Here is a 27572-nt window from a genome sequence, read left to right on the forward strand (position 1 = left end):
GGACTGTTTGTTTTTATACTTTCGATTTAAGCATATAATAATGAATTTCCGATATGTGTTTGATAGTAAAAATTATCAAAACAATATGACATATATAATACATAAAAATAAAAGTATTTATTTCAATTTTCTGAATATATTTAAAGCAATATTTTAATTCTCTTTTTTACGGGGCAGAATATCTTAGTGCGAACTAAAAATAGGATGTGTGCTGCGGTTTGGCTAAATACCACTACATCAATATTGTTAAAAGCCAAACCCACGAGTTGCTGAATTGATAAATAAAACGTCAACTATCTGTTATTGATAAGTTTGCATACTTATTTAACCTGTCAAATAACTGGATACTGGAGCGCAAAATGCCTTTATGAAAAAGGCTGAATGAATATGTAAATATATTTTTCATTATAACTTAAGATCGAAAATTTGAGTTACACACATATTAAAAGTGCACAGTTAACATATGAGCACACTGTAATAAAGGCTGCCCGGTCAGCGCAGTGAGTTATAAATTTATGCCATTCTCACCTAAGCGACCCGGGATGAATTTCTGTTTTGGCAGCATGTGGTATATGGGTGAGAAATTTAAGCCAGTGTCTGGTGTACATAATTGTTGTACTAGGTCTAATATGGTAGCTCAGCCAGAATCTGATCATTTTGCTGAAAATTTTACATTTGAAGACTCTGATCGTTTTTCCAAACCAAGAGTAGGAAGTTTTGGTTCTAAAACATTTACATATAATGGTATCTGTTTATGGAACAATCTTCCTCAAAACATCAGGGATGTAGCTAAACCTAACAATTTCAAGGGTGCCATCAAGAAACAGTTTTTAGAGTCTTTATAGGTTTTTATAGTATAATTTTTATTATGAATTTTATGTTCTGTTAAAATACTGTGATACATTTTTAAGTCTTATGATCAATACGACGCAAGGATCTCATGATTATTCTTAAACTTATAGTATGCTACAAAGTGTGTTTATTAACTACATATGCAGTGTGTAACTTTCTTATGCAACTTCTGTGATAATAATGAACATGTGATTATATTAATTCATTCTTAATCAGTAGTATACTTTATTAAACAGTACATATTTGATACATATACAGTACATTATTAAATATCTAATACATTACTGTTTCATGGTTACTGCCACCAATATCAAGGACCACAATGGAAATAAGTGAAAATCATTTTTCTCTTTTTTGTGTTATCCTTGGTATTGTATGTGCATTCCATGGTTTGCTATGTATATTGCTGTGATAATATATTTTATATTGTCTGCATTATGTAGTAACTATGTAATGTTCCTATGTTTACCAAATAAAATCAATCAATCAATCAATGTGAGTTTGTTTGGTGGCCACCCTATCGGGTCAGGTGTGGTTTCCGGTGCTCCGGAAATCATCATCATCATCATCATCATCATCATCATCATCATCATCATCATCATCATCATCATCATCATCATCATCATCATCATCATCATCATCATCAGGTATGTTTTGTGCTGCTGAGAGTAATTGATCCATGGGATGGGATGTCCACTTTTTTTTACATTATCCAACCCCCTTTTTCATCTGCCGGCTATGACGTCGACCTACCTCTAGCGTGTCCTGGAGAACAGTCTTGCACGGAGAGTCGCGCCTGGTTACGTTTCCAAACCAAACAAACTTTCGTCGTTTGACGGTCGTCAGTAGAGACTCTTGTGGACCAACAAGTGTTGCAGTCCTGTTCCGGTCATGTTCGTTTGTCTTGTGCTCCGCTCCGTATAGGAGATGCGGAGCAGTCTTCGGAGACATTTATGTTAAAATGCATGTATCCTGCGTTCTGTGTCCGCTTGAAGCGTCCAGGTCTCGCAGCCGTAGAGTAGGCTGGAGACTACAAGGGAATTGTTGAGCCTGTACTTGGTGAGGAAGCTGATGGAACTATTTCTCCAAAACCTGCTCAGTCTGGCCATCATCTTATTTAGAACTCAGCGGTACTGTTACCACCCTTGGACAGGGTTGCGCCCAAGTACTTGAAGCTGGTCATTTCTTCTCCTTTTTGCCGTTCATGGTGATGTTTGTGCTGGTGTTGGTCGTGCTGTTCACCATGATCTTCGACTTGTCCGAGCTGACCTCCATCCTGTATGATCTTGCTCTTTCATAGAGTCTGTTGGTGAGATCTTGAAGTTCACTAGCTGCTGGTGCCTACCATGTCACACACAAATACACGAGACCAATTCACACATTTGAATATCTTTCAATAAAAAACACAAATTGGAAATAGCAGTTATACTTCACAAGTCGTCTCAACTTTCGTGTCTCATAAATAAATTAGATAGGGATGCTGGGTCACCTTCCGAGTCCTCACATGATACAGCCTCAGGCGCGGAAGGACCCCATACAGTTCCAAATACACATATTATAAAAACAACCGGCAATTGTATATACATCTACAATTATAGCGCTATTTGCTTAGTTAACTTTTCATAACAGCAATTATTTTCTTGTAAAATATGCATTTAGTTGTGTGTTTTTTAAATTATTTTCTTTGGTGAACACAGCAATCCGGACGTTATTATACAGTACGATAATTTAATAATCAATGTGTTACACGACATTTATTAGTATTTATAATAACAGCTTCTAAACATTTTCCACATGATAAAGACGGACCCGCTGTATGGCTTCTTTAATACTTGTCACGATCATTAACGTGTGTTTAAAACGCTTGGCTTGGCTTATCTGTTCGGAAAGCAAATGGCTTGTCGCGCTTACCACATGCCTGAGCAAAAGCATGAATTTAACGAGACTAACATGTTTATCATTTTAAACTAACTAATACACAGTTAACTGATCATTGGCATCAAATTAATTAATTTATAAACAAGGAAAACCCAATTTATGCTGCATCTATGTCAAGAACACAATCAGAAAGCGTGCTCAATCGGACCATGTCATTAACCAAGGACATACTCGATTCAATAGTTAATAATATGTGTCTTGTTCTGTGAAAGCTGGTCATAATGCATGTGCGTAAAGTGTCATCCCAGATTAGCCTGTGCAGTCCGCACAGGCTAATCAGGGACGACACTTTCCGCCTTAACTTGATTTTCGGTAAGGAAATATACAAATATAGACAGCAACCAGCAAAAGGAAGCGAATGGCATAGAGCTGAATATGACGATACAAGAGGCTAGCAAAAAGATGACATCCGTTGCGACAGAAGCTATCATCAATGCCCTTTGATGCTTGAATTTTTTATATCAAACAATCTGCCACTCGATCTCCTGAAGCATGTCATGGACCTATGTATCGTTGACGGTTAGGGTCAACAACACTTTCGCAGTTCAGAAAGTTGAAGAATGCCACATACTCCAGCTAGGAAATTATTAATGAACTTCTCTGCACGATTAACACACACGCTGAAGAACAAGTCACTGGAGAAATCAAATCAAGTCCAACCTACTCACTGATGTGTGACGAGGTCCCCGATATCAGATCAATCAAGCAACTTGTCGTTTGTTCACGGTATATTGCACAGAGCGGAGAGACATCAAGAAAGCGTTCCTCTTTGACAAGGAGCTTCCTGTGGCCAATGCAGAGACGATTACTACAACTTTGCTGTCATCGGTTGAAGAACTCGGACTACACACCAAGGACATGTCATCGTTTGGATCAGAAGGGGCTGCTGTGTTTACAGGGCAACGAAACGGCGTGGAGGCAAAGTTAAAAGAAGTGAACAGCTCGATGATAACATATCACTGCCGAGACCACCGCCTGGCACTGGCATGCTGAGACATGTACTACGCGAAGATACCCGCCATGAAGAAAACGGACAACCTTCTGGAGAAAATCTACGAATACTACAAATACAGTTGTCCCAACACAGCAAGCCTGACAGTGGTACAAACAGCATTTAAAGAGGCGCCACTCCCCATCAAACAAGCGAAACACCACAGATGGCTGAGTCACGAGGCGGCAGATACATCCATCGCGAAGTCGTACCAGTCAATTGTGGTTGACCTAGAAAAGAAGAGCATCACAGATGACCCTGTAGGTAATGGGATCCTCAAGGAACTCAAGAAAACCCAGACACTACGATGTCTGCTCTTCCTGGCCGACACGCTGCCGATAGTTTCGACTCTGTCCAAATTTTTTCAAGGAGAGAAAGTTAACCTGGGCCAAGTTAAGATGTAAATGGAGAAGTCACTACGCCTTTTACAAGACGGCAAGGAGAAGATGGGTCCATGGCAAAATAAGGAGAAGACAATCACAGAGAAGAAAGGACTCCGCATCACCAGCGATGATGACAATGACTTCAAGACAACCATCAAGACGCCCTTCCTAGACATGCTGACACAGAACATCAAGAACCGGTTTGAAGACAGCGACATCATCGAGAATCTAGCAAGACTGGACCTTTCCCTGGTGGAGAACATTCCAGCCATGTACGGACTGAATGAGATGGAGGAGATTGCCAGCCACTTTAACATATAGCCAGAGGATCTGCAACTACAATGGGAAGATTTTTTACCAACTGATGAACACCAAGAAGAAGGACCAGAGGACCATGGACAGCATCATCAAGGACTTCAAGAGAGAATATACTGGCCTAATCACACAGTACCCACTCGTCTACAAGCTACTGAGCACTGCCCTCGTACTTCCACTGTCTACTGCCGAGGTGCATAAGAGTCTTTTAACAAGTTAAATTAATAAAGACAGCCCACATGTCCTCCCTCAAGACAGCAAATTTGACCAAAATCATGAACATTAAATTGAATTATAGTGAGGAAATGTTTGAGGGAATCCTGCAAGCTGTGGCCAAAGACTTTTTGGGTGCAAAGAAAATATGGTTTTTAAATATTGATCCATTAAGAGGTTATGTGGAACTCCTGGATGTGATTGTTATTGCGTCCTTATTGACTTTGTGTTTTTTGTCAGGGTACCGTACTACATGTTTAATGTATTTATTTATTCAATATTGAATAATTATCAAAGTATAAGAATAGGTGTATATTTCTATTTGTCATCAGATCTTCATTATGTCTTCATCTTGATTTTTATTGATTCTTTTTCTCATATTTGAACATGTCTTAAAATTGTTTTGATTATCCAAAATTAAAGTTAGATATTTTTGAATCCTGTTCTGCTTCATGATAATATAAGCAATGGTACAGCCATATCATTCTTCATACCTATATATGTAAATTAATACAAACACTAGAATAGCAATATATTTATTATTTCATTACGCAAAATGAGGAACAGCATACACTTGGTGAAATCATCAAATGCACTAAAGTTTACAATTCATAAGTATATAGTATAACCAAATTATATACTTAAGTATATTTATAACAAAATGCCCTATTTTCCAAAACTATGCTTTAAATGTGCCCTTTTTGGGAAAGCTCCCTCTATTTTGAAAAGCTGGCTGGAGCACTGAAAGTGACATGATTTTCCAGCTTAGCACACTAAAATGGACTTAATTTTGCAATAATCGCGGTCATACAGTGGGAAATTTGTGTCAGTCCATGCATATAAGCATTATTAGAAGATAAGTAGTAAAAGTAGAGAATGTCTTGGGTATTGCGGATTGTAATATTGGTCTGATAAAATCAAATCGTTATGCTGATTGTTTTAAACGTTCCAGTTTAAAATATATTACATTTTTGGGCAGATTCACTTTACATGTACACTCTGTTATATGTGTATTAACTATTGTATTAAACCTATTTAATGAGTGTGAAATGAACTTTATTTTACAACATACCTTTCAAACAAAATGTTACACAACATGTTTATTTTTTAGCTCTTTCAGTGCTGGAACCGAATTTTGAAGGCCTTTGCAAACAGTTTGGATCCAGATGAGAAGCCACAGAACGTGGTGTCTCATCAGGATCCAAACTGTTTGCTATTCTTATAGTATTTATTTTTTTAAATCGAAGAAAATGCTAATTTTAGAAATTCAGCAGACGACATTTTAGCAGATGACAAATTTCCCAGCATGCAAAGGGTTAAATGCTGCTTTTGACCTGAGTGAGTGGTATGTGTGTGCCTGCTCCCCACATACATGAGGCAGCCACAGTATAAGTTTTCAAAACACTCATGTGCCCTTCATTGTCCCCCTTATCCACCTGTAAACACTTACAATGTAAATAATTTTAAACTAACACCAAATTGAGCACCTTTTGTACAGTTCTCACCCCTAAGCAATAGGCGCCGCCACAAAATCTTCTATTTAGAAGGAGTGCTGTGTGGTATTATCACTGTTAGCTTTTCGTGGGTTTACTACAACAGCAATCACTCTCACCTATGGAAACACATCTACTCACATCAACCGCCCGTGCACGAAGAGAGCGTAAAAACTCGTGCTCTTAGTAAGCTCTCTTCTGATTGGCCGCTGGTTCACAATCATGAGGCATGTGCATGTTTTGTGAGCTGGGCACCGACACTACAGTTGCATTAGACGAAGATTTTAATTAAATGCTTAAATCGTCATATGGAATCAACAATATTCTTGTTCAATCTGTCGCTGAGATTACTTAACTTATGCACAGTTTAGTTTATTATCATGCTGTAATGCGTTAGTATTAACCGATATATTTTTTGGTTTTCATGTACCGCCATTTTCCTCTCGTACTTTTTTGTCGTGCATGCTCACGTGACCCAGCGGTAAGAGAACATCGTCAAAGAGGCATACCCGGTATATCTCATAGATTGCACGAAATTCCGGATAATTTTGATTATCGTTTTTATCATCCATTAAAACACCGTTGAAAAGGTTTTTTAGCATATATTTATTGTTCAAATTCAAAAACTATTAGTTGTAAATAACATTAGTTGTAAATATTGTTTATAACGGGTATTTTTGTATTTTTAACAAGCCTTAACGCGTGCGCGGGTATCGACATTTTATTATATTTGTGGTATTATAAATAAATACATTATTTAAAAAAAATCGGGTGTTGTTTTAACAAATCATTGTTTTCACGTATATTTTACAAAAAAAAATAGCGGTTTTAACTCTCATGTTAGTATGTTAAACAAGCTTCCCGACGCGAGCGGTTAGCGAAAATCCCCAATGTGTATACATATTAAGATGTAAATAATAATATTTAGCATTGCTTACCGGACATTTATCAATCGTTTTTAGAGAAAGAGCAGAGAATGACTCAGTTTGGCTATTTACTGAAATTAATGAACGTTGTAAAACATAGATTTCGTTTATACTATATATTGAAGCTGCAAATAGCAGAGGCTCACGCTGGTACCGACATTCCCCAAGTTACCACGTGTAATGGTTGTATTACTGATATACACACGTGTTAGATGGCGTTTACCGATGCTATTTATGACAATATTACAGCAAAATTGTTTTCACTTGTGTCTGACACAAAATAACGATTGATGACGGGGAGCTAATCAAATAAATCCCCAATGTTTTGTACCTGTAATTCATACATATAATGATATCATGCGTATTTAACATTGTTAATGTGACATTTAGCAATCTTATAATGGAAGATGCTACATAAACAACAAGTCCGATTTTTTTCCTAAATAAATTAACATCCCACAAAGGGGTTTCGGTAATTGTACACATGTGTTTGAAGTTATCAGTCGCATTTGTCAAGATTACGTTTTGGGCATTCGAAATTGTATAAAGTCAACGCCTCAACTTATTATTCTTGATATCTGAGTTACATAAACCCCATAGACATCGTTATACCATTTTTCAATCACGTTTTTTTCCGATGAAAATATATTTGAAAAATAATGTGAACCTCGACATTCAGCTTGTCTAGGGAAAAAACGAGCAACCGGCTCCCAGATGTATCGTACACTGATTGGTCCTTCGATAGTTAGATAAGGGTTTGATTGACAGGTGGTGAGATGTTAAAGGGACCTTTTCACAGATTTTGGCATGTGTTGATGTTTGTCATTTAATGATTTAATTATATTGATAAATGTAGACATTCAAACTAAATAGCTCCTTTTAAAAGCACATTAATATAATTAAAGAAACAAAAAAGTAATCATCGATTGGGCTCGAACCACTGACCATTGGAGTAAAGGTATAGCACTTTAAACACTCAGACATCCGTGCCAATGAGAGATTTGCGATTGTATACTTTATAAAAGCAATCCTCGTAATGTCGTAACATGTAACAAATTATTCAATCGTTTCGCGTTTGTAACGATGCATAATTTTCAGGTTTTCAATTGCCAAAATATACATATAATTGATATTTTAGGGCATAGCAAATGTTCAGTATTACTGTTTCCTCGCAAATATCAAAACTACAACGTAAATGTTCAAATCTTAACATTTTTGTATTCAATTTTGTCAATGTACTGAAAAGTGAAAATGTCCCTTTAATTGCTTTCGTAACAAACCACGACTAATATCCGAAAAATAAGAAAAAAAAGACTAAAAACCCAAAGGTCCGGGGCATCCCCCCCCCTAACATAATTAAAAGATTGTTCAAGTCCAAACTGAAACTGATGTAACAGTTTGTATACGTCTCAGGTCCAAAATTGTTCGCTATCTTATCTTCAACTTTTGGTGTGTTTTTTGCCTTATAGCTTACCGGCAAATAAATCTTCATCGCAATACAATAGTCCTAATGCAAACAATTTTGCGAAAAAAGGTTATATTATACAATTTGTACAATCATACAATTATCGTACGTGCTTTTACTTTCTATTTCAATATTCTTGAAGTTTCCATTATTTCTATCTAGTGTAATCGGTAACGGGATCTTTATTTACGTACGATACATTAATTTCTTAACAGTTAGTTATTCTGTCCATTACGGTCTTAGTGGATGTTGTATTTGTAGTGTTTCATTTTCAGTTAGTATTAAATGTTACCGTTCTTCATTTTATGCAAATTAGCGTTAAGCGCTAATATTCTATAATCCATAATAGATGTAAATAATCAAAGAAGTCGACAGTGTAAACAGCCCATTTTATTCTCTGTAATATCCGAGAAAACACTGTGTTAATTTATTAAACAAGATAAACATTTGCATGCATAAATATCATTTATGATATATATACGTACATATGCAACGATATTGATTCTTAATATATATTAATAAATCACACAGAATATTGTTCAATTTCACTAACAGTTTTCAGGCATTAACATTATTTTGTTAAATCATAAAATAAAGAAATTATTTATTTGTGAGAAGACAGTACTATTTGTTTTACTAATATGATACTTATAAAATAGCAATTATCATTAATACACAATATATATTTATTTGGATATTGCGCAGTCAATCAACTTTCCTAAATACTCCACATTGAATGTAGGTGAAACAAATTAAAGTAGTAAACAATAATTTAAGTATGAATATATTTATTTGCAGCAAACGATAATTTAGGTTTGAAAATAAATAAGTATCAACAGCTCACCTGTAATATCCGAGAAAACACTGTGGTGAGTCCCCCGCAGTGTTTTCTTAAATATTCTTCCAGATGCAACTTTCTGAAACCTGATCAGGCTTTTCCTAATACGTTTCTCACGTGATCCTATGTGGTCTCACGTGGTACGCTGATTCACCTACTTTTTTATATTTGTTCGGGTCAAAGTTGTTAACCCTTGGTCATGGAACTTTCCAGAAGTTTCTATTGCTTACGTTTGCGTTCTTGATTTGGTAAACAATTTAGATTGGAATGTGCTATTCTTTGTTAGCTTAGTAAGCTGTTTTCTTATAGTACATCAATATGATAGAGTTTGTAGCTCACCTGGCACAAAAAGTATTCCGGTGTGGTTTTGTGAAAACTGGGCTTATGAACTGCGCAATTCCTTAAGTATTTCTAACAATGTACAATAGTTATTCTAAACAATATGCAATAGTTATTTTAAACAATATGCATTAGTTATTTTAAACAATATGCAATAATTATTTTAAAATTTTGTTAATTGAAATTAATTAAAACTTTATTAATTATGATTAATTAAAATTGTTAAATAAGTTAAAGTGAAAATTTAAATATTACAAATATTTCATAAGATTGCGATTTTAATTGGATTACATCTTCCCCTCCTTCTTTTTAATTAGAATTCCTATTCTAATATATGGGCTGTTTAAATTTAACTGCTGTTTAAACAATCCCAGAACATTTAACTGTAAAATATTAAAGCATGCATACATGAATTTACCATATTTAACAACAATCGAAATAAATGTAATATATAGATAATAGGAAAAGAATTCGTAAACACACTAGGCATTAATCGTAAATGAAAATACAACAACTTTAAATATACACTCCGCCTGAAGTGTCTATAACAAAACAACAAATATAAACAGGGTTTCAAATAAACTATATTAGAGAATTAATGCTTAGATCATTATTTGAAACATCAATAAGACAAAGATCAAGTACAACGTAATTGAAATGTACAATAATGACAAAGCAGTCTATATACATGTTAGTATTTGTTGGAAAACAAAAGAATTATCAAGTATTATTTATACAATTGAAAAGTTTGTAAGTTAATGTTTAGCATGGGTGACTTTAATAGTCACATTTAGTTATACATTTTTATGTTTAGTATGTTCATTTGGGTTCCAACATATACTGTTTTATTAGTTTCCAGTTGAAACATTTTACAGTATGAAGACATAATTTACAAATTTTAAATCCGTTTTGTATAGTGTCATAGGAGCAGAAGATATGATGGGGTGTATGGCAACAAGGGGTTCGACTTAAGAATAAATGAACAAGAGGATCAAGTTTTTTGAATTTTGGACGACAGTGTTTCAGCGAAGCATGACAAACTCGATAATATGTGTTGTCAAAATCGATAGGGATCGATTGGCATTTAAGGGATTGTTTGTAAAGGCGAAAATGTTGAGTCATTAAGTTATTGATTTGTTTAAGATCTGCATTTAAGATGTCTGTAATGGAAAAATTGGATAAGGAGGGAGGTAGAAATTTTGATTGAAGAAATCTTTTGTGGGCTATTATGGATATTTGGGATTTTGAACCGAACCTTAAAATAATTGTTTGGCAGATTTGAAAATTTAGGGGGTGGATGTCATAAAGTAGATGGTCGAGCATTTGAAGATAGAGTATATTTATGTCGAAGTAGTCTATAGCAAAAATTAAGCTTGAAAATGAAATGTTAGGATTATTTAACATGTGGGTAAATAGTAATTTTTTAGTGCGTCTATGGATTTTTCTTAATTTGGGAAAAGTATTTAAAAAGTATTTTATGTGATGCAGTTGATGGTGATCTAAAGGGAGGGAAATGTATAAATTACTAGAAGAGTTGCCATTGTATTTAAATAATAACTTGAAATAATTAGAGAACAATATAAAAAATGAAATGTTAATAACAATATCCATTTTATGAAATTAATGAAATGTAAAATTGACAATAGGGAACCAAAAATGTAACGATAAAATGATATTATATATACAATAGAGTATCAATGAAAATACAAATTTAAGAACACAATTATGAAATACACACTATATTTATATGAATGATGTATTGTCGTGTGCGCCTGAAATGAGAACAGCGAAAGTATAAAAAAAAATTTGAAGTATGTATGTAATGAATAAAATTAAAGTATGTAACGATTGACATCTAATATGAGAAAACATGTAAAATGTAGTATTTAATAATGAAGATTAAATTAAATCATTTCAATAATCTTCAAAGTATTTATAATGGTTAAATGGAAAAAAAAATGAAATATAACATTGAATAATTGACGTCAGAGTTGAAATCCATGCAAAATTTGACATCAAAGTTGTAACATATTCAAATATGATGATGACAAAGTGATAACTAATGCTATTCCACTAATGCTTTTCCATCTTTTTTTTTTTTTTTTTTTTTTTTTTTTTTTTTTTTTTTGCAGTTGAAGTTCGTTTATGTACGTTCCTTAATTCCGTTATGGACCAAGAATAGTTCGGTGTGATAGTTTGTGTTGAGCATTTGTCGGAGTTTGATGTACTGATAAATGCCAATTGACAGAGCAGATGGTATTTCCATTATTATATCCCCTGTAGCGTTCCGAAACGAAATTTCCGTAGTGTTAATGAGCAGTTTTGGAAACAATCCAAAGCGTATGCTGTTTATGTTCAGGGTGACAGGTAAGTCAATGATCCATTCTGATCGACAAGAAACCGAACTGACGATGTTGATATCAATACAATTTAAACCATTTGATACATGTAAAATCAAAAGAGTGCCACGTTGTCGTTTGAATATTTGCAATTTGCGAAGGATTGTTATTAGCAAGAGAACGTGAATCATGGCCAGAAAGACAAGAAAATGTTCATATTTCAGAGACTCATTAAGACTGTTGGTAAATTCCTGAAGTGGTGATAGCGTGGTGGGATTGTCGTATTTAAGATGTTGTGCCGCTGTTGGTTTTATTAGTGTAATTGCAGTTAATAGGATGCGAATTTTTCGTGAAAGAAATATCAACATGAGCGTGTTTCCGATTGTGAGTAATATACCTATGATTGAAATTATATCAAAAGTGGATAAACCTGATTCAATTGAGATTTCACCGTTAAGCATTGCTTCTGTTAGGCTATGGTACACAATTTGGTTTTTCTTTGCTCTTTTCACAAAGGTTTGCATGTCAATTTCTAATTTGTGCGATCGAGTTAATATATCCTGTGTGTTTTGATCGAAGGTTTTAAATACCGGTAATAATACATTTATTGGATCATTGTACGAAATGTTTTTCATCAATTTATCCAAAACCGTATTATTAAAAAATTGTTGGAGTAACGGTAAGTTAATTGGATATATTTGGTCGACAGTAGTATCGTTTGTCAAACATTTTGTGAATTGCTCATAAATACGTTGACTTTTTGAGACTAGTTTACATGCACATGGTACATCGATAATGCAGTACTTACAATCATCTATTGTTTTAGAACGATTTACACATTCCAATTTTAAATTTGATTGCATGTATGCAAGTACCTTAGAACTATTTAAAATTCTCAGCTCTGGTTTCAAGACGTTTCTTACTATCTTATATTCACATATATCTTTCGTTTTTGCATTGTCCCCGTGTTTCAAGAGTTCTACGAAACAATTCGTATTGAAATCGATTTCAAATATAACATTATGTTTACATAAAATTGTTGAACCTGCTGTCAAACAGTCTCTCAAGAATGATTCATCAAGAAAAGTGAATAATAGGTTTTTCCCATTATAAATTAAATACCTAGGTTTTGATGTGAATTCATTAGCATCTTTGTTTTTTATATCATTGTCAAGAGGAATTGGAAAGAAATTTAATTCATAAATTTCGTTATCCAAACTGTTTGTCAGTGGAAACAATACCATTATGTATATTGAGTTATTGTTGCGTCCATAAATAAATTCAGCATGATTGTAGTAGAATGCCAATTCAGTGCTGACCAATTTATGAGTCGGATAGTTGATTTTTAACGACGAAGCTATTTCTGTTAACGTTTGGGACATTAGTTCGGGGTTTATTATATGAATCGACAATTTACGATTGCCCAGTGATTCAATTCCTATGGCTAGCCTATCAAACTGTGACCTTATTTTGATCATTTTATCATTTACATCTAGTATTAATTTTTCAGCAGTTGTATGTTTATTTGACATAGATTCCATTTCGTCCACAATTTTATGCCTGACTGCTGAAGCATTCGCAACGAATTCATCGAATAATTTCATATGCTCGTGAACATTAGTTGCAAATGATGCCATTTCGCCGAATTCGTGCGTAAATGTGTTTGTTAAGAGATTAACTCTTTGTGCCAATTTATTTGCATGATCGCGTAATCGATTAAGTTGTGACGTTGTTGCAATGCCAAAAAGAGTTGAACCTAATTGTCCTATAAAGGGAAGTAAGGGTTGTGACTCACGTGTCTTCCGTTTATCTGAGATTGTAGGAATCATGCTACGAAATTTGTGTAACAAAGATTGTATATCATGTTCCATTAAAATCCTTAGAGTGTTGAATTCGACGCTAATGGTACATCCTTTTTCGTAGAAATAAGTGTCTCTACACAATGAATAATTTCTACCGATGTCACTATTGAATTGATAGTCCGGCATATCAAATCGAAAAGTATGCGTCCATTCATTATTCACGAAGTTTATTGTTTTTGGATCTGAGAACTTAACGCCATGGTTCATCAGCAATTGTTCGCTGTGTGCTCCCACAAGTGACAGGAAAAGTATAATGAATCGTGTGACCAACATCTTGCCTAAAAGAAAAAAAATAACAGTTAATTTGTTTATCATTTTACCGTTTTCTTTTGTGATTTTTCTTTAGAGATTTGTTGATATAAAATTGTTTAATAAGTGCTTCTGATGTGTCTTCGTCATTTGCCCAACTGTTCTTATACTTTTTGTTTGTCCATTTTATCAAATATTGTCTTTGATTATCTTTAATTCTGGTTTTTAAAATTTTGTCAGCTTTGTACCATTTTTTGTTTGAATTTTTTGTTGGAATATCATTTTGATTTATTGTATTTTGTTTGTCAGTTGCCGTTATATTTGGCTGTGTATTGTCAGTAACGGTTTGCGGATTGTTTTGATTTTCTGTGTTATCATTAGTTTCTTTTTCATGGAATTTGAATGTTTTAGATAAATCACGTAAATCCTTTTCATCATGGTATCTTCTTAATCTGTTGATATTAACCGGAACTTTTAATTCTTTGTTTGAATATCGTTCTCTCAAAATATATGTGCCATTTTGTAATATTTTGGTTATGTAATAGGGTTGCTCTGAAAATTTTCGAAACAATTTTCTGGATTTATTTAAAGGTACTTTTTCTTGTTTAATAAAAACAAGATCTCCTAATTTAAATGGACGTATTGCAGTTTTGCGATTGTAAAACTTACGCATAACGTCACGAGAATTATTTATGTTTTCTTGTGTGATATTCCATATAAGTTTAAATCTTTGTTTCAATTCCTCAACATAAGTGTTTATTGAAGGGTTGGTATTAATTGGTGGAAATAATTCGGAAGTGATGGGTTTATTCATATGTCGGCCGAAAAGAATGTAGTACGGAGAGTATTGTGTCGTTTTCGGACATACTGTTGAATTATAGGCTAATTGGACACTGGAAAGCTTATCAGGCCAATCGCTTTCGTCTTTTAACGATGTACGTAGTATTGAGAGTAATGTAGAGTGTACCCGTTCTACCATTCCGTTACTCATTGGGTGATAAGATGAAGTTCGATGCCTCTTTATTTGAAAGAATTTATAAAGAACATCCATTATACCACTTAAGAAGTTTTGTCCTCGGTCAGATGTGATACGTTTGGGCGGTCCAAATATTGCAAATACTTTATGATAAAGTTGTTCTGCGATTTCAATAGTGTTTTGCGTTTTTAATGGTATAAATAGTGCGAATTTTGAAAATGCGCATATAACGCTTAAAACATATTTATATTCTTTGCTCTGTTTTGCTACCGTAACAATGTCGATGTGTAACATGTCAAATGGTGCGCTTGCAATAAAAGGTTCTTGTAATGGATATGGTTTATAATTGTGATCTCTTTTAAATATTTGACAGTTTTTACAAGATTGAACATAATCTTTAACTGCTTGATACATTTTTGGAAAGTAATAAAAAGTTTTGAGGGTTGCAAACATTCTATCAACACCACAGTGACCATTTAAATCATGAAAACTGTAAAGTATTTCACTTCTTAATGACTCAGGTAAAGCTAATTGTTTAATTAAAGTTTTTTCAGTTTGATGTTTCTTAGATCTTGGTTCGTAAAAATGAAACAGAACATTGTCAACTATTTCGTATTGGGTGCTTATATATGGAATTCGTTTTGCTGAGTCTTTATCATCAGGTAAATGACCGTTCTTTAAAAATGCATAAATGTCGCCGAAGTCTTTTGATGTAGCTTGTAAGTTTATAATGTCTAGTTGATTAGTTGTTAAGTGCGCGTGTTGTTTGCGGTCATTGACTGTCTGGAGTTGTGAACCAGGTATGTGATCATTATCTGAGATAACACTGTTGTCAGGTGGAATGGTGCTAAGTTGATTGTCAGCAGAGATAATTGGTTGATGATTGGTGGGTGTTGTGTTGATTGTTTGTTTTCGCATTTTTCTTGTGAGAATGTTAACCTGGGAGCAATGAATATTTTGCGTTACTTGTATTGGTGCCAAGGTTTGTGGAGGTGTTAAAGGTGCGTTATTGTTGGAAAGTGTATGTATGTTTTCCTTGGATTTAACGTGGGTGTCTGATTTAGAATAGTTAATTCTACTAAGGTAATCGCTCGGATTTGTCTTGCCAGTTTTATAAATGATTTCATGATCATAATTTTCTAGTTCTAAAGCCCATCTATATAGTCTGTCATTTGAGTGTTTTGCTGTATGCAAAAATGTTAAAGCTTTATTGTCTGTTATAATTTTGACATGTATATTTGATATATAGACTCTACATTCTTTCAAAGCGTAAATGATTGCTAATAATTCCAGTTCACAACTACTGTAACGTTTTTCGTTATCTTTTAAAGCACGACCCCCATATAAAATAACATGATGACGGTTTGGAGAATCTTCCTGACATAAAATGAATCCTACTGCGGAGGTACTAGCATCTGTATAAATAGTGAATTCTTGATTAAAATCTGGTAATCGTAAAATTGGTTTTGCCATTAATGCTCGTTTTAAATAATTAAAACTTTTGTCATGTTCCTCGGTCCATTTGAATATGGTATCTTTCTTAAGTAATCTATTTAACGGGGCGACAATGTGTGAGTAGTCTTTTATAAACCGTTTTAAGAAATTTGTCATGCCTAAAAAACTCTTTAATCCCTTTTGATTATTAGGAATTTGGAATTCGTTAATTATTTTCAATTTGTCAGGGTCCATTTGAATAGTGTTTCCTTCAAATACTGTGCCTAGAAATGTAATTCGTTTTTGTGCGAAATGACTCTTTTTAAGATTTATTACTAAACCAGCTTCTTTTAGTTTATGTAAAAATTGAGAAAGTTCTTTGATGTGGGTTTCAATATTGTCACTCATAAGTATACAGTCATCCAGAAAAAATAGAAGGTTTTTGAAATTGAATTCTCCTAATATTTTTGAAAGATACAATGACCAATAAAAGGGGCTATTACATAACCCATAAGGAAGGACGTTAAATTGAAAACATCGTCCTGTTGGTGAATTAAATGCAGTATACTTTTTAGAATTTTCGGCCATGGGTAGATTAAGAAATGCTTGTTTTATGTCTATTTTAGTAAAGATAGTTGACTTTTTCTCTGCGATCATATTTTGAACATCTACAATTGTAGGCATTTGATAATACATTTTCTTTGAAATTTTATTTAACAGTCGGTAATCAATGCATAACCTATATAATTGTTTATTTTCTTGTTGGTCTTCTGGTGAAATATCATCTGAATGTGTATGTTTTTTAACTAATACAATAGGACTACTCCAAATTGAAGTTGATGGTGAAATTATATTTTTATCTAGCATTTTCTCTAATTCATCTTCAATGATTTGTCTCGTTTTGGGGTTTACCGGATATGGTCTTGAACGTATAGGTATAGCATTCGGTATCAATTCGATGGAACATTCAAAATTTTTAACAGCGCCGACATCTGTTTCTGAATCACTAAAAATATCTTGATATTGCTTTAAGAGATCGAACAGTTGCTGATTATTCGCAAATTCTTTTCCTATTTTATTATGTAATATTTGTTCTTTTTCGGTTGTCGTCTTAACGTTTCCACTTTCGTTACATTTATCTAAATTATTAATGTCGTATATTTCGTTTTCATTTAAAATATGTATTGAAGCTAAAATATCATATTTATTTATTATTTTTTCTGTATCCGAGGTATTGTAAATTGGAAATTGTATAGTTTTATTTTTGTTGTCTGTAATACATAAATCAAGTTCCATGATATTTGTTTCATCCATAATATGTAAATCTTTATTCAAAAAACATTCTTTTAATTGAACAGGTATTTTCTGAAATGAATGAGGTTTAAGTCTTATCTTTTTATTAGCTTGAATACAGTGAATTTCATTTGTTATAAAATTGGTTTTGCATGTAATATTATCTTTATTTATTTCAAGAGTATTAGTCTCAAAATTTAATTTTGCCTCGTATTGCGAAAAGAAGTCTACTCCTAGTATTGCATTATTCGTTAAGCCTTGTACTATGTAAAACGGGTGCTCAAAGCGCGTGTTGCCAATTAGCATTGGGAGGTTAATGACCCCTTCTACATTGTACGAATTATCAGAAATGGCGGTCTTGACATGGAGATTAGATGGTAGGCATTCGTTTCGCGAAATGTTTGTGGAGGCGAAGAATGATTTGCTGATTACAGACATACTACTGCCCGAATCCAAAAGAATGTTTGTTGGGACATCTGCAATTGTTCCTGGTAAAGAATTATGAAAAAATGTGGATACTACCTTTAAAGCTAATATTTTACGTTTAGATTTAATACTTTGTTTTTGTTTATTTTGAGTTGTATGCGTACTTTTGTTAATTAAACCCTTTTTATTTATTTGCTCGTGTTTTACTTGGAATTTTGAATAATTTGCGTTGTTAAAATGGTACCTACTGCTCTGTCTTTTCCATCATTTTTTAGTTCGAAAACACATTGATTGGAAGTGATTGAATTGTTGGCAATTGTTGCATCGTTTATTGAATGCAAAACAGTTTCTACCCCCCCTACAAGAATCGTATCCGCATTTGGGGCAAATTTGGTTTTGTGCATTTTGTCTGTGTACTTGTAAACGTGGATTAGATACGGATCTATCGACTATTCGCGGTCTTTGATAGTCTAACGGTACTGACATCCTATAATTTTGGTTTTGTCGTGGTTGAAATTGTTGATAACGGCTGTAAGGAACAGATGGCATTTGATTTGGAAACATATGCTGTTGAGCGTAAGAATTTTCTACCGGTATATTTGGTATTGGGGTTGACTGTAAAGCATTAATTTCCTTAATTTTGATGTCCGCTTTTAAGGTTTTAATCTCTTCCAATAACGTTTGAAATTTTGTGTCAATAGCATTGACTGAAAATGACGTGGTCATGTCACAGAGTTTACAGTATTTGGCCAGTTCTGACAGAGATTCTGGCTGTCTTAAAATAACATCTTTCTTAATACTGTCTCTTAATCCATTGACAAGCAAGCTTACGAGAACTTTTTCTTCTAAGCCTTGTACATCAGTAGAAATTTTTAATGCTCTCGAGATATAATCATCACATGATTCATTTTCTCTTTGTTTAATAGCAATTAGATGATAATCTAATTCTTTAGTCTGAAATCGTTTAGCAAGTGCTTTGGTGAGTTCTTGATAATTAGATTTAATATCTTCGGTTAGATTATTGTAAAAATTCTCTGCATTGTCGGACAGGTAAAATGGAAGAACATTAGCGTACTCACCCCTATCAATGTTATTCATGCTACAAAATTTCTGAAATTTTGCCAGAAACGCTGGTAAACTATCATAGTCTCTGCCTGTAAAGCATGTTAACTTAATTATGTTTGGCTTAAACATTGTACCTCTTGGGTCTGAAGTCTGTGTGGTGTGGGAGTTTCTCGCCGGTCGTTCCCCGTCTGCTGGAGGGTGGCCAGGTGCGGAAGGCGTCTGCCTACGTAAGTTAATATTGTCACTATTAGCACTTTGCGATGGAAAATTAGCACTATTAACACTAGGTGATGGGGTATTGAAGAAAAAGTTAGGTCTCTGCGAAATAACACTGGAAATTGGATCCTGTAGTCGTTCGTCGGGAAGGCACTGAAAATTACCATATGGCGGTGGTACTGGGTCGTACCGGAAATTGGATAATGGCTCGAGCAGCGATTCCTTCGGTGGGTCCTGCGTTAATGGCTGGAGTGTTGTTTCTTGGGTTTCTTCGGTGTCTGATGCATCGGATTGTAATGGGTGACTTTGAAATGGGCTGTCATGTATTGTTACTCTTCTGATTGTTTTGATAGAATTTAATTGTTTATGAAAATCTGAACGTAATTGTTTTTTACGACGTTTTTCACTTGCAACAAAATCTTCGGGAGTTTGTAAATAAGGTTTTGACTCACTTGATGATTTTGGAGTGTCTTGTTTTGATATGGTAGTTGATGGTTGAAGTGGTTGCTCCGGAACTGTCGACTCGTCAGGTGGGGATGTTGGCGGCGTCAACTGTGGCGGTAGAGTGGCTGATAGGCGAGAACGTAAATTGTAGTGAGACATCTTGAAACATTTCTGACGATTTTTGTTGTGGAAAATGTTATTGTAAAGGAATTAAACTTTAGAACCTATTCTCCACCAGATATCGTACGTGCTTTTACTTTCTATTTCAATATTCTTGAAGTTTCCATTATTTCTATCTAGTGTAATCGGTAACGGGATCTTTATTTACGTACGATACATTAATTTCTTAACAGTTAGTTATTCTGTCCATTACGGTCTTAGTGGATGTTGTATTTGTAGTGTTTCATTTTCAGTTAGTATTAAATGTTACCGTTCTTCATTTTATGCAAATTAGCGTTAAGCGCTAATATTCTATAATCCATAATAGATGTAAATAATCAAAGAAGTCGACAGTGTAAACAGCCCATTTTATTCTCTGTAATATCCGAGAAAACACTGTGTTAATTTATTAAACAAGATAAACATTTGCATGCATAAATATCATTTATGATATATATACGTACATATGCAACGATATTGATTCTTAATATATATTAATAAATCACACAGAATATTGTTCAATTTCACTAACAGTTTTCAGGCATTAACATTATTTTGTTAAATCATAAAATAAAGAAATTATTTATTTGTGAGAAGACAGTACTATTTGTTTTACTAATATGATACTTATAAAATAGCAATTATCATTAATACACAATATATATTTATTTGGATATTGCGCAGTCAATCAACTTTCCTAAATACTCCACATTGAATGTAGGTGAAACAAATTAAAGTAGTAAACAATAATTTAAGTATGAATATATTTATTTGCAGCAAACGATAATTTAGGTTTGAAAATAAATAAGTATCAACAGCTCACCTGTAATATCCGAGAAAACACTGTGGTGAGTCCCCCGCAGTGTTTTCTTAAATATTCTTCCAGATGCAACTTTCTGAAACCTGATCAGGCTTTTCCTAATACGTTTCTCACGTGATCCTATGTGGTCTCACGTGGTACGCTGATTCACCTACTTTTTTATATTTGTTCGGGTCAAAGTTGTTAACCCTTGGTCATGGAACTTTCCAGAAGTTTCTATTGCTTACGTTTGCGTTCTTGATTTGGTAAACAATTTAGATTGGAATGTGCTATTCTTTGTTAGCTTAGTAAGCTGTTTTCTTATAGTACATCAATATGATAGAGTTTGTAGCTCACCTGGCACAAAAGTATTCCGGTGTGGTTTTGTGAAAACTGGGCTTATGAACTGCGCAATTCCTTAAGTATTTCTAACAATGTACAATAGTTATTCTAAACAATATGCAATAGTTATTTTAAACAATATGCATTAGTTATTTTAAACAATATGCAATAATTATTTTAAAATTTTGTTAATTGAAATTAATTAAAACTTTATTAATTATGATTAATTAAAATTGTTAAATAAGTTAAAGTGAAAATTTAAATATTACAAATATTTCATAAGATTGCGATTTTAATTGGATTACACAATATGCACCAGTGTTTTTTTATGGCAATTTCGGGGCCGATATTCGGCCCCATTCCCCTCAAAAAAAGAGTATATCTTTTTCCTCGATTTTGTAGAAAAAATCCCCTCCAGAATTAAAAAAAAAAAAAATGTTTGTTTTTTTTCATAAAGAACTCTTATGATAAATATTCATTTCAATTCATTTCATAACAACTAACAAAGTATATAACAAATTAATAATATTAAATGATTTTGAATTATTATAAAGAGTTACATTAAATTAGTATTTCCCAAATCAGTGTACTTTTCATATGAATTTCATGCTTTTCCCAAAATGGCCAGGAAAAGGCCTGATGTATCTTTATATATTGTGTCAATATTTGATGATAAAAACATTCCAATTTGGTCCATTTTATTGATAAAAAAATGCTCACATTTGCCATTTAATCGATTAGAAAGTCCCAATTAGACTCAAAATGGCTAGGAAAACTGAGACTGTGCACGAAGGCTTAACTGTCTGAAACTAATGTTGAAAAAATCATTGGTATATATTTTAGAAAAAGGACAGAGAAATTCAGCTGTGAATATTACATTCATACATACATGTATATTCATATAATAAAATTCGGAACATATAAAAGAGTGAATTATTAATTTTCCCCTTTTCCTAAAAAACGACGCGTTTTTCCCCTTTGGACGGGCCCCGCCACCATTCCCCTATTTGTGAAAAAAAACACTGTGCACGGTATACACGTGCAATTGTGAATTATAAAAGGGAGCATATTTTGTTGTACAATCCCATGAAGGATATATGAGTTATCTTTCTTGATTTGAATCTCAATTAGCCGTAAGAAATGGACATTTTTCACCGTGCCAATTCCACCGTGTAACACAACTAAGTTCAGCAAATCATCAATAGCAACTTAAAATGGATAAGTTTACATGTTGATCTACTAAACAGTGTGTTTTCTAGCGTGACCCTCTCCGATTTCTGGAAAAGCAAGGACCAAATACGGAATGTTAAACTGCGAAATAAACAACGTAACATCAAGCGCCGGTCCCATGGATCCTGAGCAACGATGTTAGGCGCGCGGACAAGTCCCCCTCCACAACTACTACCACCTATAAGTCCAACACTAGAAATATGTCATACAACAAGTTTTAATCACTTAGACCAAGACAAATTTATAATAAAATATATAACATACAATAGTCCTACAAAGATGTTCCAAGGCGGCCTGACATACGAATGATTAAACATAAGGGACATCAATATTTTAGACGTGAGTGGAATTAATGAGAGTTATCGGGCTGTGGTATAATCACACTTAAAAACTATTGGGAAAGCTTCTCCAATTTAGTTTTTCACTTAAGGCATTATGAACAACATCATTAATACATCTACCGGTAATAAAACAACTTAATACCAGGGTACATTAAACTGAACAGTTAACATGAAATTATTTAACACGCATTAATCAGCATTCACTCCTGTTTTTCTTTGTTTTGTTTTGTCTCAAGTACATATATATATACAGTTTCGTCCCCTTAAATTAGTCCGTTTCACCAGATATTTCTTTATTACGACGACTTTCGCTATCGAGCTGTTTCCGGGCCCCTTTTTCCCGTTCAGGTTGACCCAGCATCAACGCCCGATGTTCCGGAACAGAAAACGCCTGGAACCGGTTCCTGTTGTCTATAGACGCTTTTATCTTCCCGTTGGAAACGACCAACCCCTGGTTACTAACGCTCAGCGCGTGCGATCCTCGCGTGACCTTCACGCGCCAGTTAGCCTCGATGTCGATCTCAACAAACTGGGTTTTCAGACGCACAACGGACTTTGCCGGATGCATCCGCATAAATTTGATTGGTCCGCAGTAGACCGTTACCTCGGCCGAGTCCGTCTGGACGACCTTGACACCGTTTATAATAACCTTGAACAGAAACAATCGATAAGTTTATTGTTTTACCTTATTTAATAATTGTTAAATCCCAACAGCAAAAACACCCACTCAAACTCAAGATATTGAATAGAAACTGTGTTTTTTGTTACCTTTACATTAACCAAACTTTCCCAAATTACCAACCTATAATAGGTCTCGATTGGTCATTGTCGGCTCTTAAATGTACCCCGGGAATGGAATTTATACCAACACGTACCCGGCTAGTTAGACTGTACCCGAGCTTTATTCCCGCCCAAAAGCCGGTGTCGTAAAAGTCGCTACGGAATACGAAAGAGAATTCACTTCGAAAAAAAGTGCCTCAACATCCTCTTCGTAGTAGGAGTTTCGATAATATAGAGGTCATGGTACACAATTTTTACATAAATATGACCATAATTGTTTGGGGGAATAAAGCCGACGACGACCAATTTAGCGTGAGAATTCCCGATACGTTTTAGTATATTTACCGCACCCGGGGAACATATAGGTATAATTAAGACTACCCGGGGTACATTTAAGTACATTTAAGTAGTACCCGAGCCGACAATGACCAATCGAGTTATAATAGGTCTGCATATAAGCTACACGCTGCACGCCAACCATACAATAATCAGATATACCAGATTGTCAACTTAGTTCAAAATCTGGTTAAAAAAATAATCGCTGGATATTGTTTCTAAAATAAGTATAAAATATTTAAATTTATTTGAAAACTGACGAAAACGGAATAGATATTAATACATACACATCAATATTGTATTATGATATTGTAATATGTTGAAATGAATATTATGATATCTTAGTACTACGTTTATGACACATTTACGATGTATTTAAGAGCATGTATATGTTGTAAAAAATAAATCATGCACCCTTATGTTTGCGCTCTTTGAAAGACACTCACTTTGCAGCCGTATGTCTGTTGGTTTTGGTAGTACGCTCTCTCCACTATTCCCTGGCTCCGCATGACAGTTTCCTTGCCATAGTCCTGCGCCATGAAATGAATGGATTCGTCTTGAGAGAAGTCTCTGAACACAGGAACAGCCTCGTCCGGTAATGGTGACGAATTAGGCGCTGATCTCGACGACTCAGGCTTAAACTCTGTTACACAGGTGTAATCAATGCGATAAATATTTGTTTCGTTTCCAAACACGATTTCTTCGGTCATCATTTTTACCTTCCGCTCGCGAAATAGTTCCGCATTGACGGTGGTTTCTGATTGGCTGATCCGCGCGCAAGGATGTGTAACGCATGCGCGGGAGCCATCTTCGTTCATTGCGATGACTAGCCTTTTCTCGTGGTTTACAAGTCGCAGCGCCCGGTCCGGTGTCATTTCTAAGAAAATGCCCTCGCGTAGAATTACCGTCATGAGTCCATCTTCTGTTATATGAAGAGCAGGATACGGTGGTCCGTCGTTTGTGTCAATGGTAACATTGGAGTTATCGAGTGGTCTGTTTTCGATTTGGTAGTCATCTTGCCCGAGGGTAAAAGGCGCATCATCATCCACGTTCCAGTACGGCGTTTGTACATATTCCTGAGAAAGATTCTCCGTGCATTCGGTGAACGTAGTCGTCTGTTGCTGAAAACATTCACCAGGACCACATAGTGACCAGTCGACGAGAACCGAATTATCCTTTAAACTTCTGTTGTCTGAAAAATACGGACGTTCCTTGTCCACGTCGTTTTGATCAAGCGTACACACCACATGGTCCAATATCGTATCACCACTCATATCGTCCGGTTCAATTAAAGGTATCGGAGGCTGAACGACATTTTGAATACAGTTATTTTGAAGAGGGCAGGATTCACAAATCGGATTCTGAAAGGCTGTATTGTTCCTACATTCCAGCCATGGAGAAAACAGTTGCGGCGGTGCCAATGCACATGCCCCTACTGGAATATTCACGTAGTAAAAGCGACCGTCGTCTCCAACCACCATGGACTGCATAAACGGTGATGAGGTCACATTCGGGGCGCAGCAAAACTGGTTAACAGCGTATGGCATTGTACATTGAGAACCGGAAACAGCACACGTAAATCCGCACGTACAACCATTGCATGAGTAGAAGAAATTATTACTCGGAGATACCGGAAAGCATCCGGGACAGTCGTTTTGAAGCTGACTGTGTAACGAGTTATCCACAGGTTTAATGTCATTTGCAATACCGTACTTGGGTGAGAAAGTGTTGGATGAGCTATAAGAAATGTTAAAATTATTCCGCTCAAATTTATCTGAAATTGTGTTATTGTCCCTTTCGATGCATTCATCCAGCTGCAAGTGCTTAAAAAGTTCACGGCTATCATCACAAGTCCCACTTTTTGTCTTCCAATGAAACTCTTCGTAATTGTTTTGCAGAACAGTTTTCACGAATCCGGTTCCACCCATGACGTCATCTGCTTGACTTGCATGATCACTTATTAGGTTGTTATAACCCGATGCAGACGAAATAGTGAGAGACGTTTCATGTGCGCTCACTATCGATACAATAGAGAAACCATTTGTTTGGTCAGGTATTTCTGAGTTTCCAACATCCTTTACCTCACTTGTGTTCGCCACTTCACTTGTATGTTCACCGTTTACACTGTAAGAAACCGCAGCAGATGAAATATTAGGTGCCGTATTAAATGCGCTACCAATAACCGCAACAGACACGTCGTCTGTTTTCTCAGGTATTTCTACGTGTCCTTCATTTGTACCCACAACCTGATTCGCAACTTCGCTGAATTGAATTTGATTCTGCGTATTCGTCCCGGAACTCTCAGTGTCTTTGACGACAGTCCGTGGCGTACTGTTGTTTGAGTAACAGGTCTCGGAATCACTCCCCTCTGCATCACCCGGCCACTCCCTGTCAGAATCGTCGTCATCGTGGTCGGACGTCGCGGAACTCTCAGTGTCTTTGACGACAGTCCGTGGCGTGCTGTTGTTTGAGTAACAGGTCTCGGAATCACTCCCCTCTGCATCGCCGGGCCACTCCCAGTCAGAATCGTCGTCGTCGTGGTCGGATCGCCGACGGAGTCTTCTAATTGGCCTTGGGGAGCGCGGTGATTCCCTCGGACTCTCGTTCAAGGTTTCCGATTCCAGCAAATGAAGACGCCTTTCATCCGGCTCCTCGTCAGAGTCAGCGCCATTCGCGATGATTTTATGTTTAATTTCATATTTATTCTCGTCCAGTGCAAGGCGCAGTCGTTGTCCGCTCGGAGTGACCGCTGTAGTTGTAAGCGCCTTAGCAACGTACGATATATTGTGCGAAATGTTTGCCGTATGAAGCGGGAATGTAGTCCGCACGTCGACCGGACACAACGTTTGAAGTATATGTTTCGGTGGAATATATGCATACAGACCGGTTTTCTCATCTTGATTACTCGAATTCTTCACAGACTGTTTGTTGGGCTGCGAGACTTGAGTAAAATTAAAAGTCTGGTTGATATTACTACGCGCATTATTTGTGGCAAGATTGTTTTCAAACAAAGGCAAAAATCTGGACTCACGTTGTTTTGACACCGGTCCGATCCAAATTGCTTCTTTTCCAGACATTTTTGTTCAATAGTAAAAGAAATTCGATTGTTTTCTCTCTTCCATAACGTATGTGGGCAACGCCATTTTGTTTCGTTAACGTGACGTCAAATTTGGCGTCAAATATAAACACTCAAGGACGCGCCTCGTGTGACGTTAACAGTGGGAATCATTCTACCCAAATGGCGTAATACCGTCTCATTCCCCTATCAAGTTTCATATATTATAATTTTGGAAAAAGTCCACACCATTGATAAAAAAATCATATTAGAAAACATTAAATTGATCAGTTGTTCGGAGGAATTCGCCCCTAAAACATTGTTTATTCTATTATCGACATAATCAGAGACGAGCGCAAATCTCACAATGCAAAAATGCGCACCTATTTGTTTGAATTTTCCCGTTAAATTTATTAAACGAAAAAATAAAAATATATAACGTAATACATGTATGCTTAAACTAAAATTAAAGA

General features: G+C 35.1%; 2 protein-coding genes across 4 annotated transcripts in view; one reads left to right on the forward strand and one right to left on the reverse strand.

Annotated features, from left to right (window-relative positions):
- LOC127833413 (thimet oligopeptidase-like) overlaps nucleotides 1-27572 on the forward strand; it is a 388329-nt gene that overhangs the window by 149428 nt on the left and 211329 nt on the right. The window lies entirely within an intron of this gene.
- On the reverse strand, nucleotides 22787-27217 carry LOC127833412 (uncharacterized). The gene is made up of 2 exons (XM_052358641.1): nucleotides 24491-27217; nucleotides 22787-23577 (listed from the first exon to the last, which is right to left on the reverse strand). Exons 1-2 carry the CDS (start codon nucleotides 27119-27121, stop codon nucleotides 23197-23199), a joined length of 3012 nt encoding a protein of 1003 aa, XP_052214601.1. The 5' UTR covers nucleotides 27122-27217; the 3' UTR covers nucleotides 22787-23196.

This window comes from Dreissena polymorpha, chromosome 6 (genome assembly GCF_020536995.1).
Source record: "Dreissena polymorpha isolate Duluth1 chromosome 6, UMN_Dpol_1.0, whole genome shotgun sequence".
In the NCBI taxonomy this organism is placed as follows: domain Eukaryota; kingdom Metazoa; phylum Mollusca; class Bivalvia; order Myida; family Dreissenidae; genus Dreissena; species Dreissena polymorpha.

Bases quoted from the DNA above. Each gene is read 5' to 3' on its own strand.
- LOC127833412 (XM_052358641.1), bottom strand. From the start codon at position 27,121: ATGTCTGGAAAAGAAGCAATTTGGATCGGACCGGTGTCAAAACAACGT. The intron at 23,578-24,490 runs GTGAGTGTCTTT...TTTCTGTTCAAG, and splicing joins AACAGACATACGGCTGCAAA to GTTATTATAAACGGTGTCAA.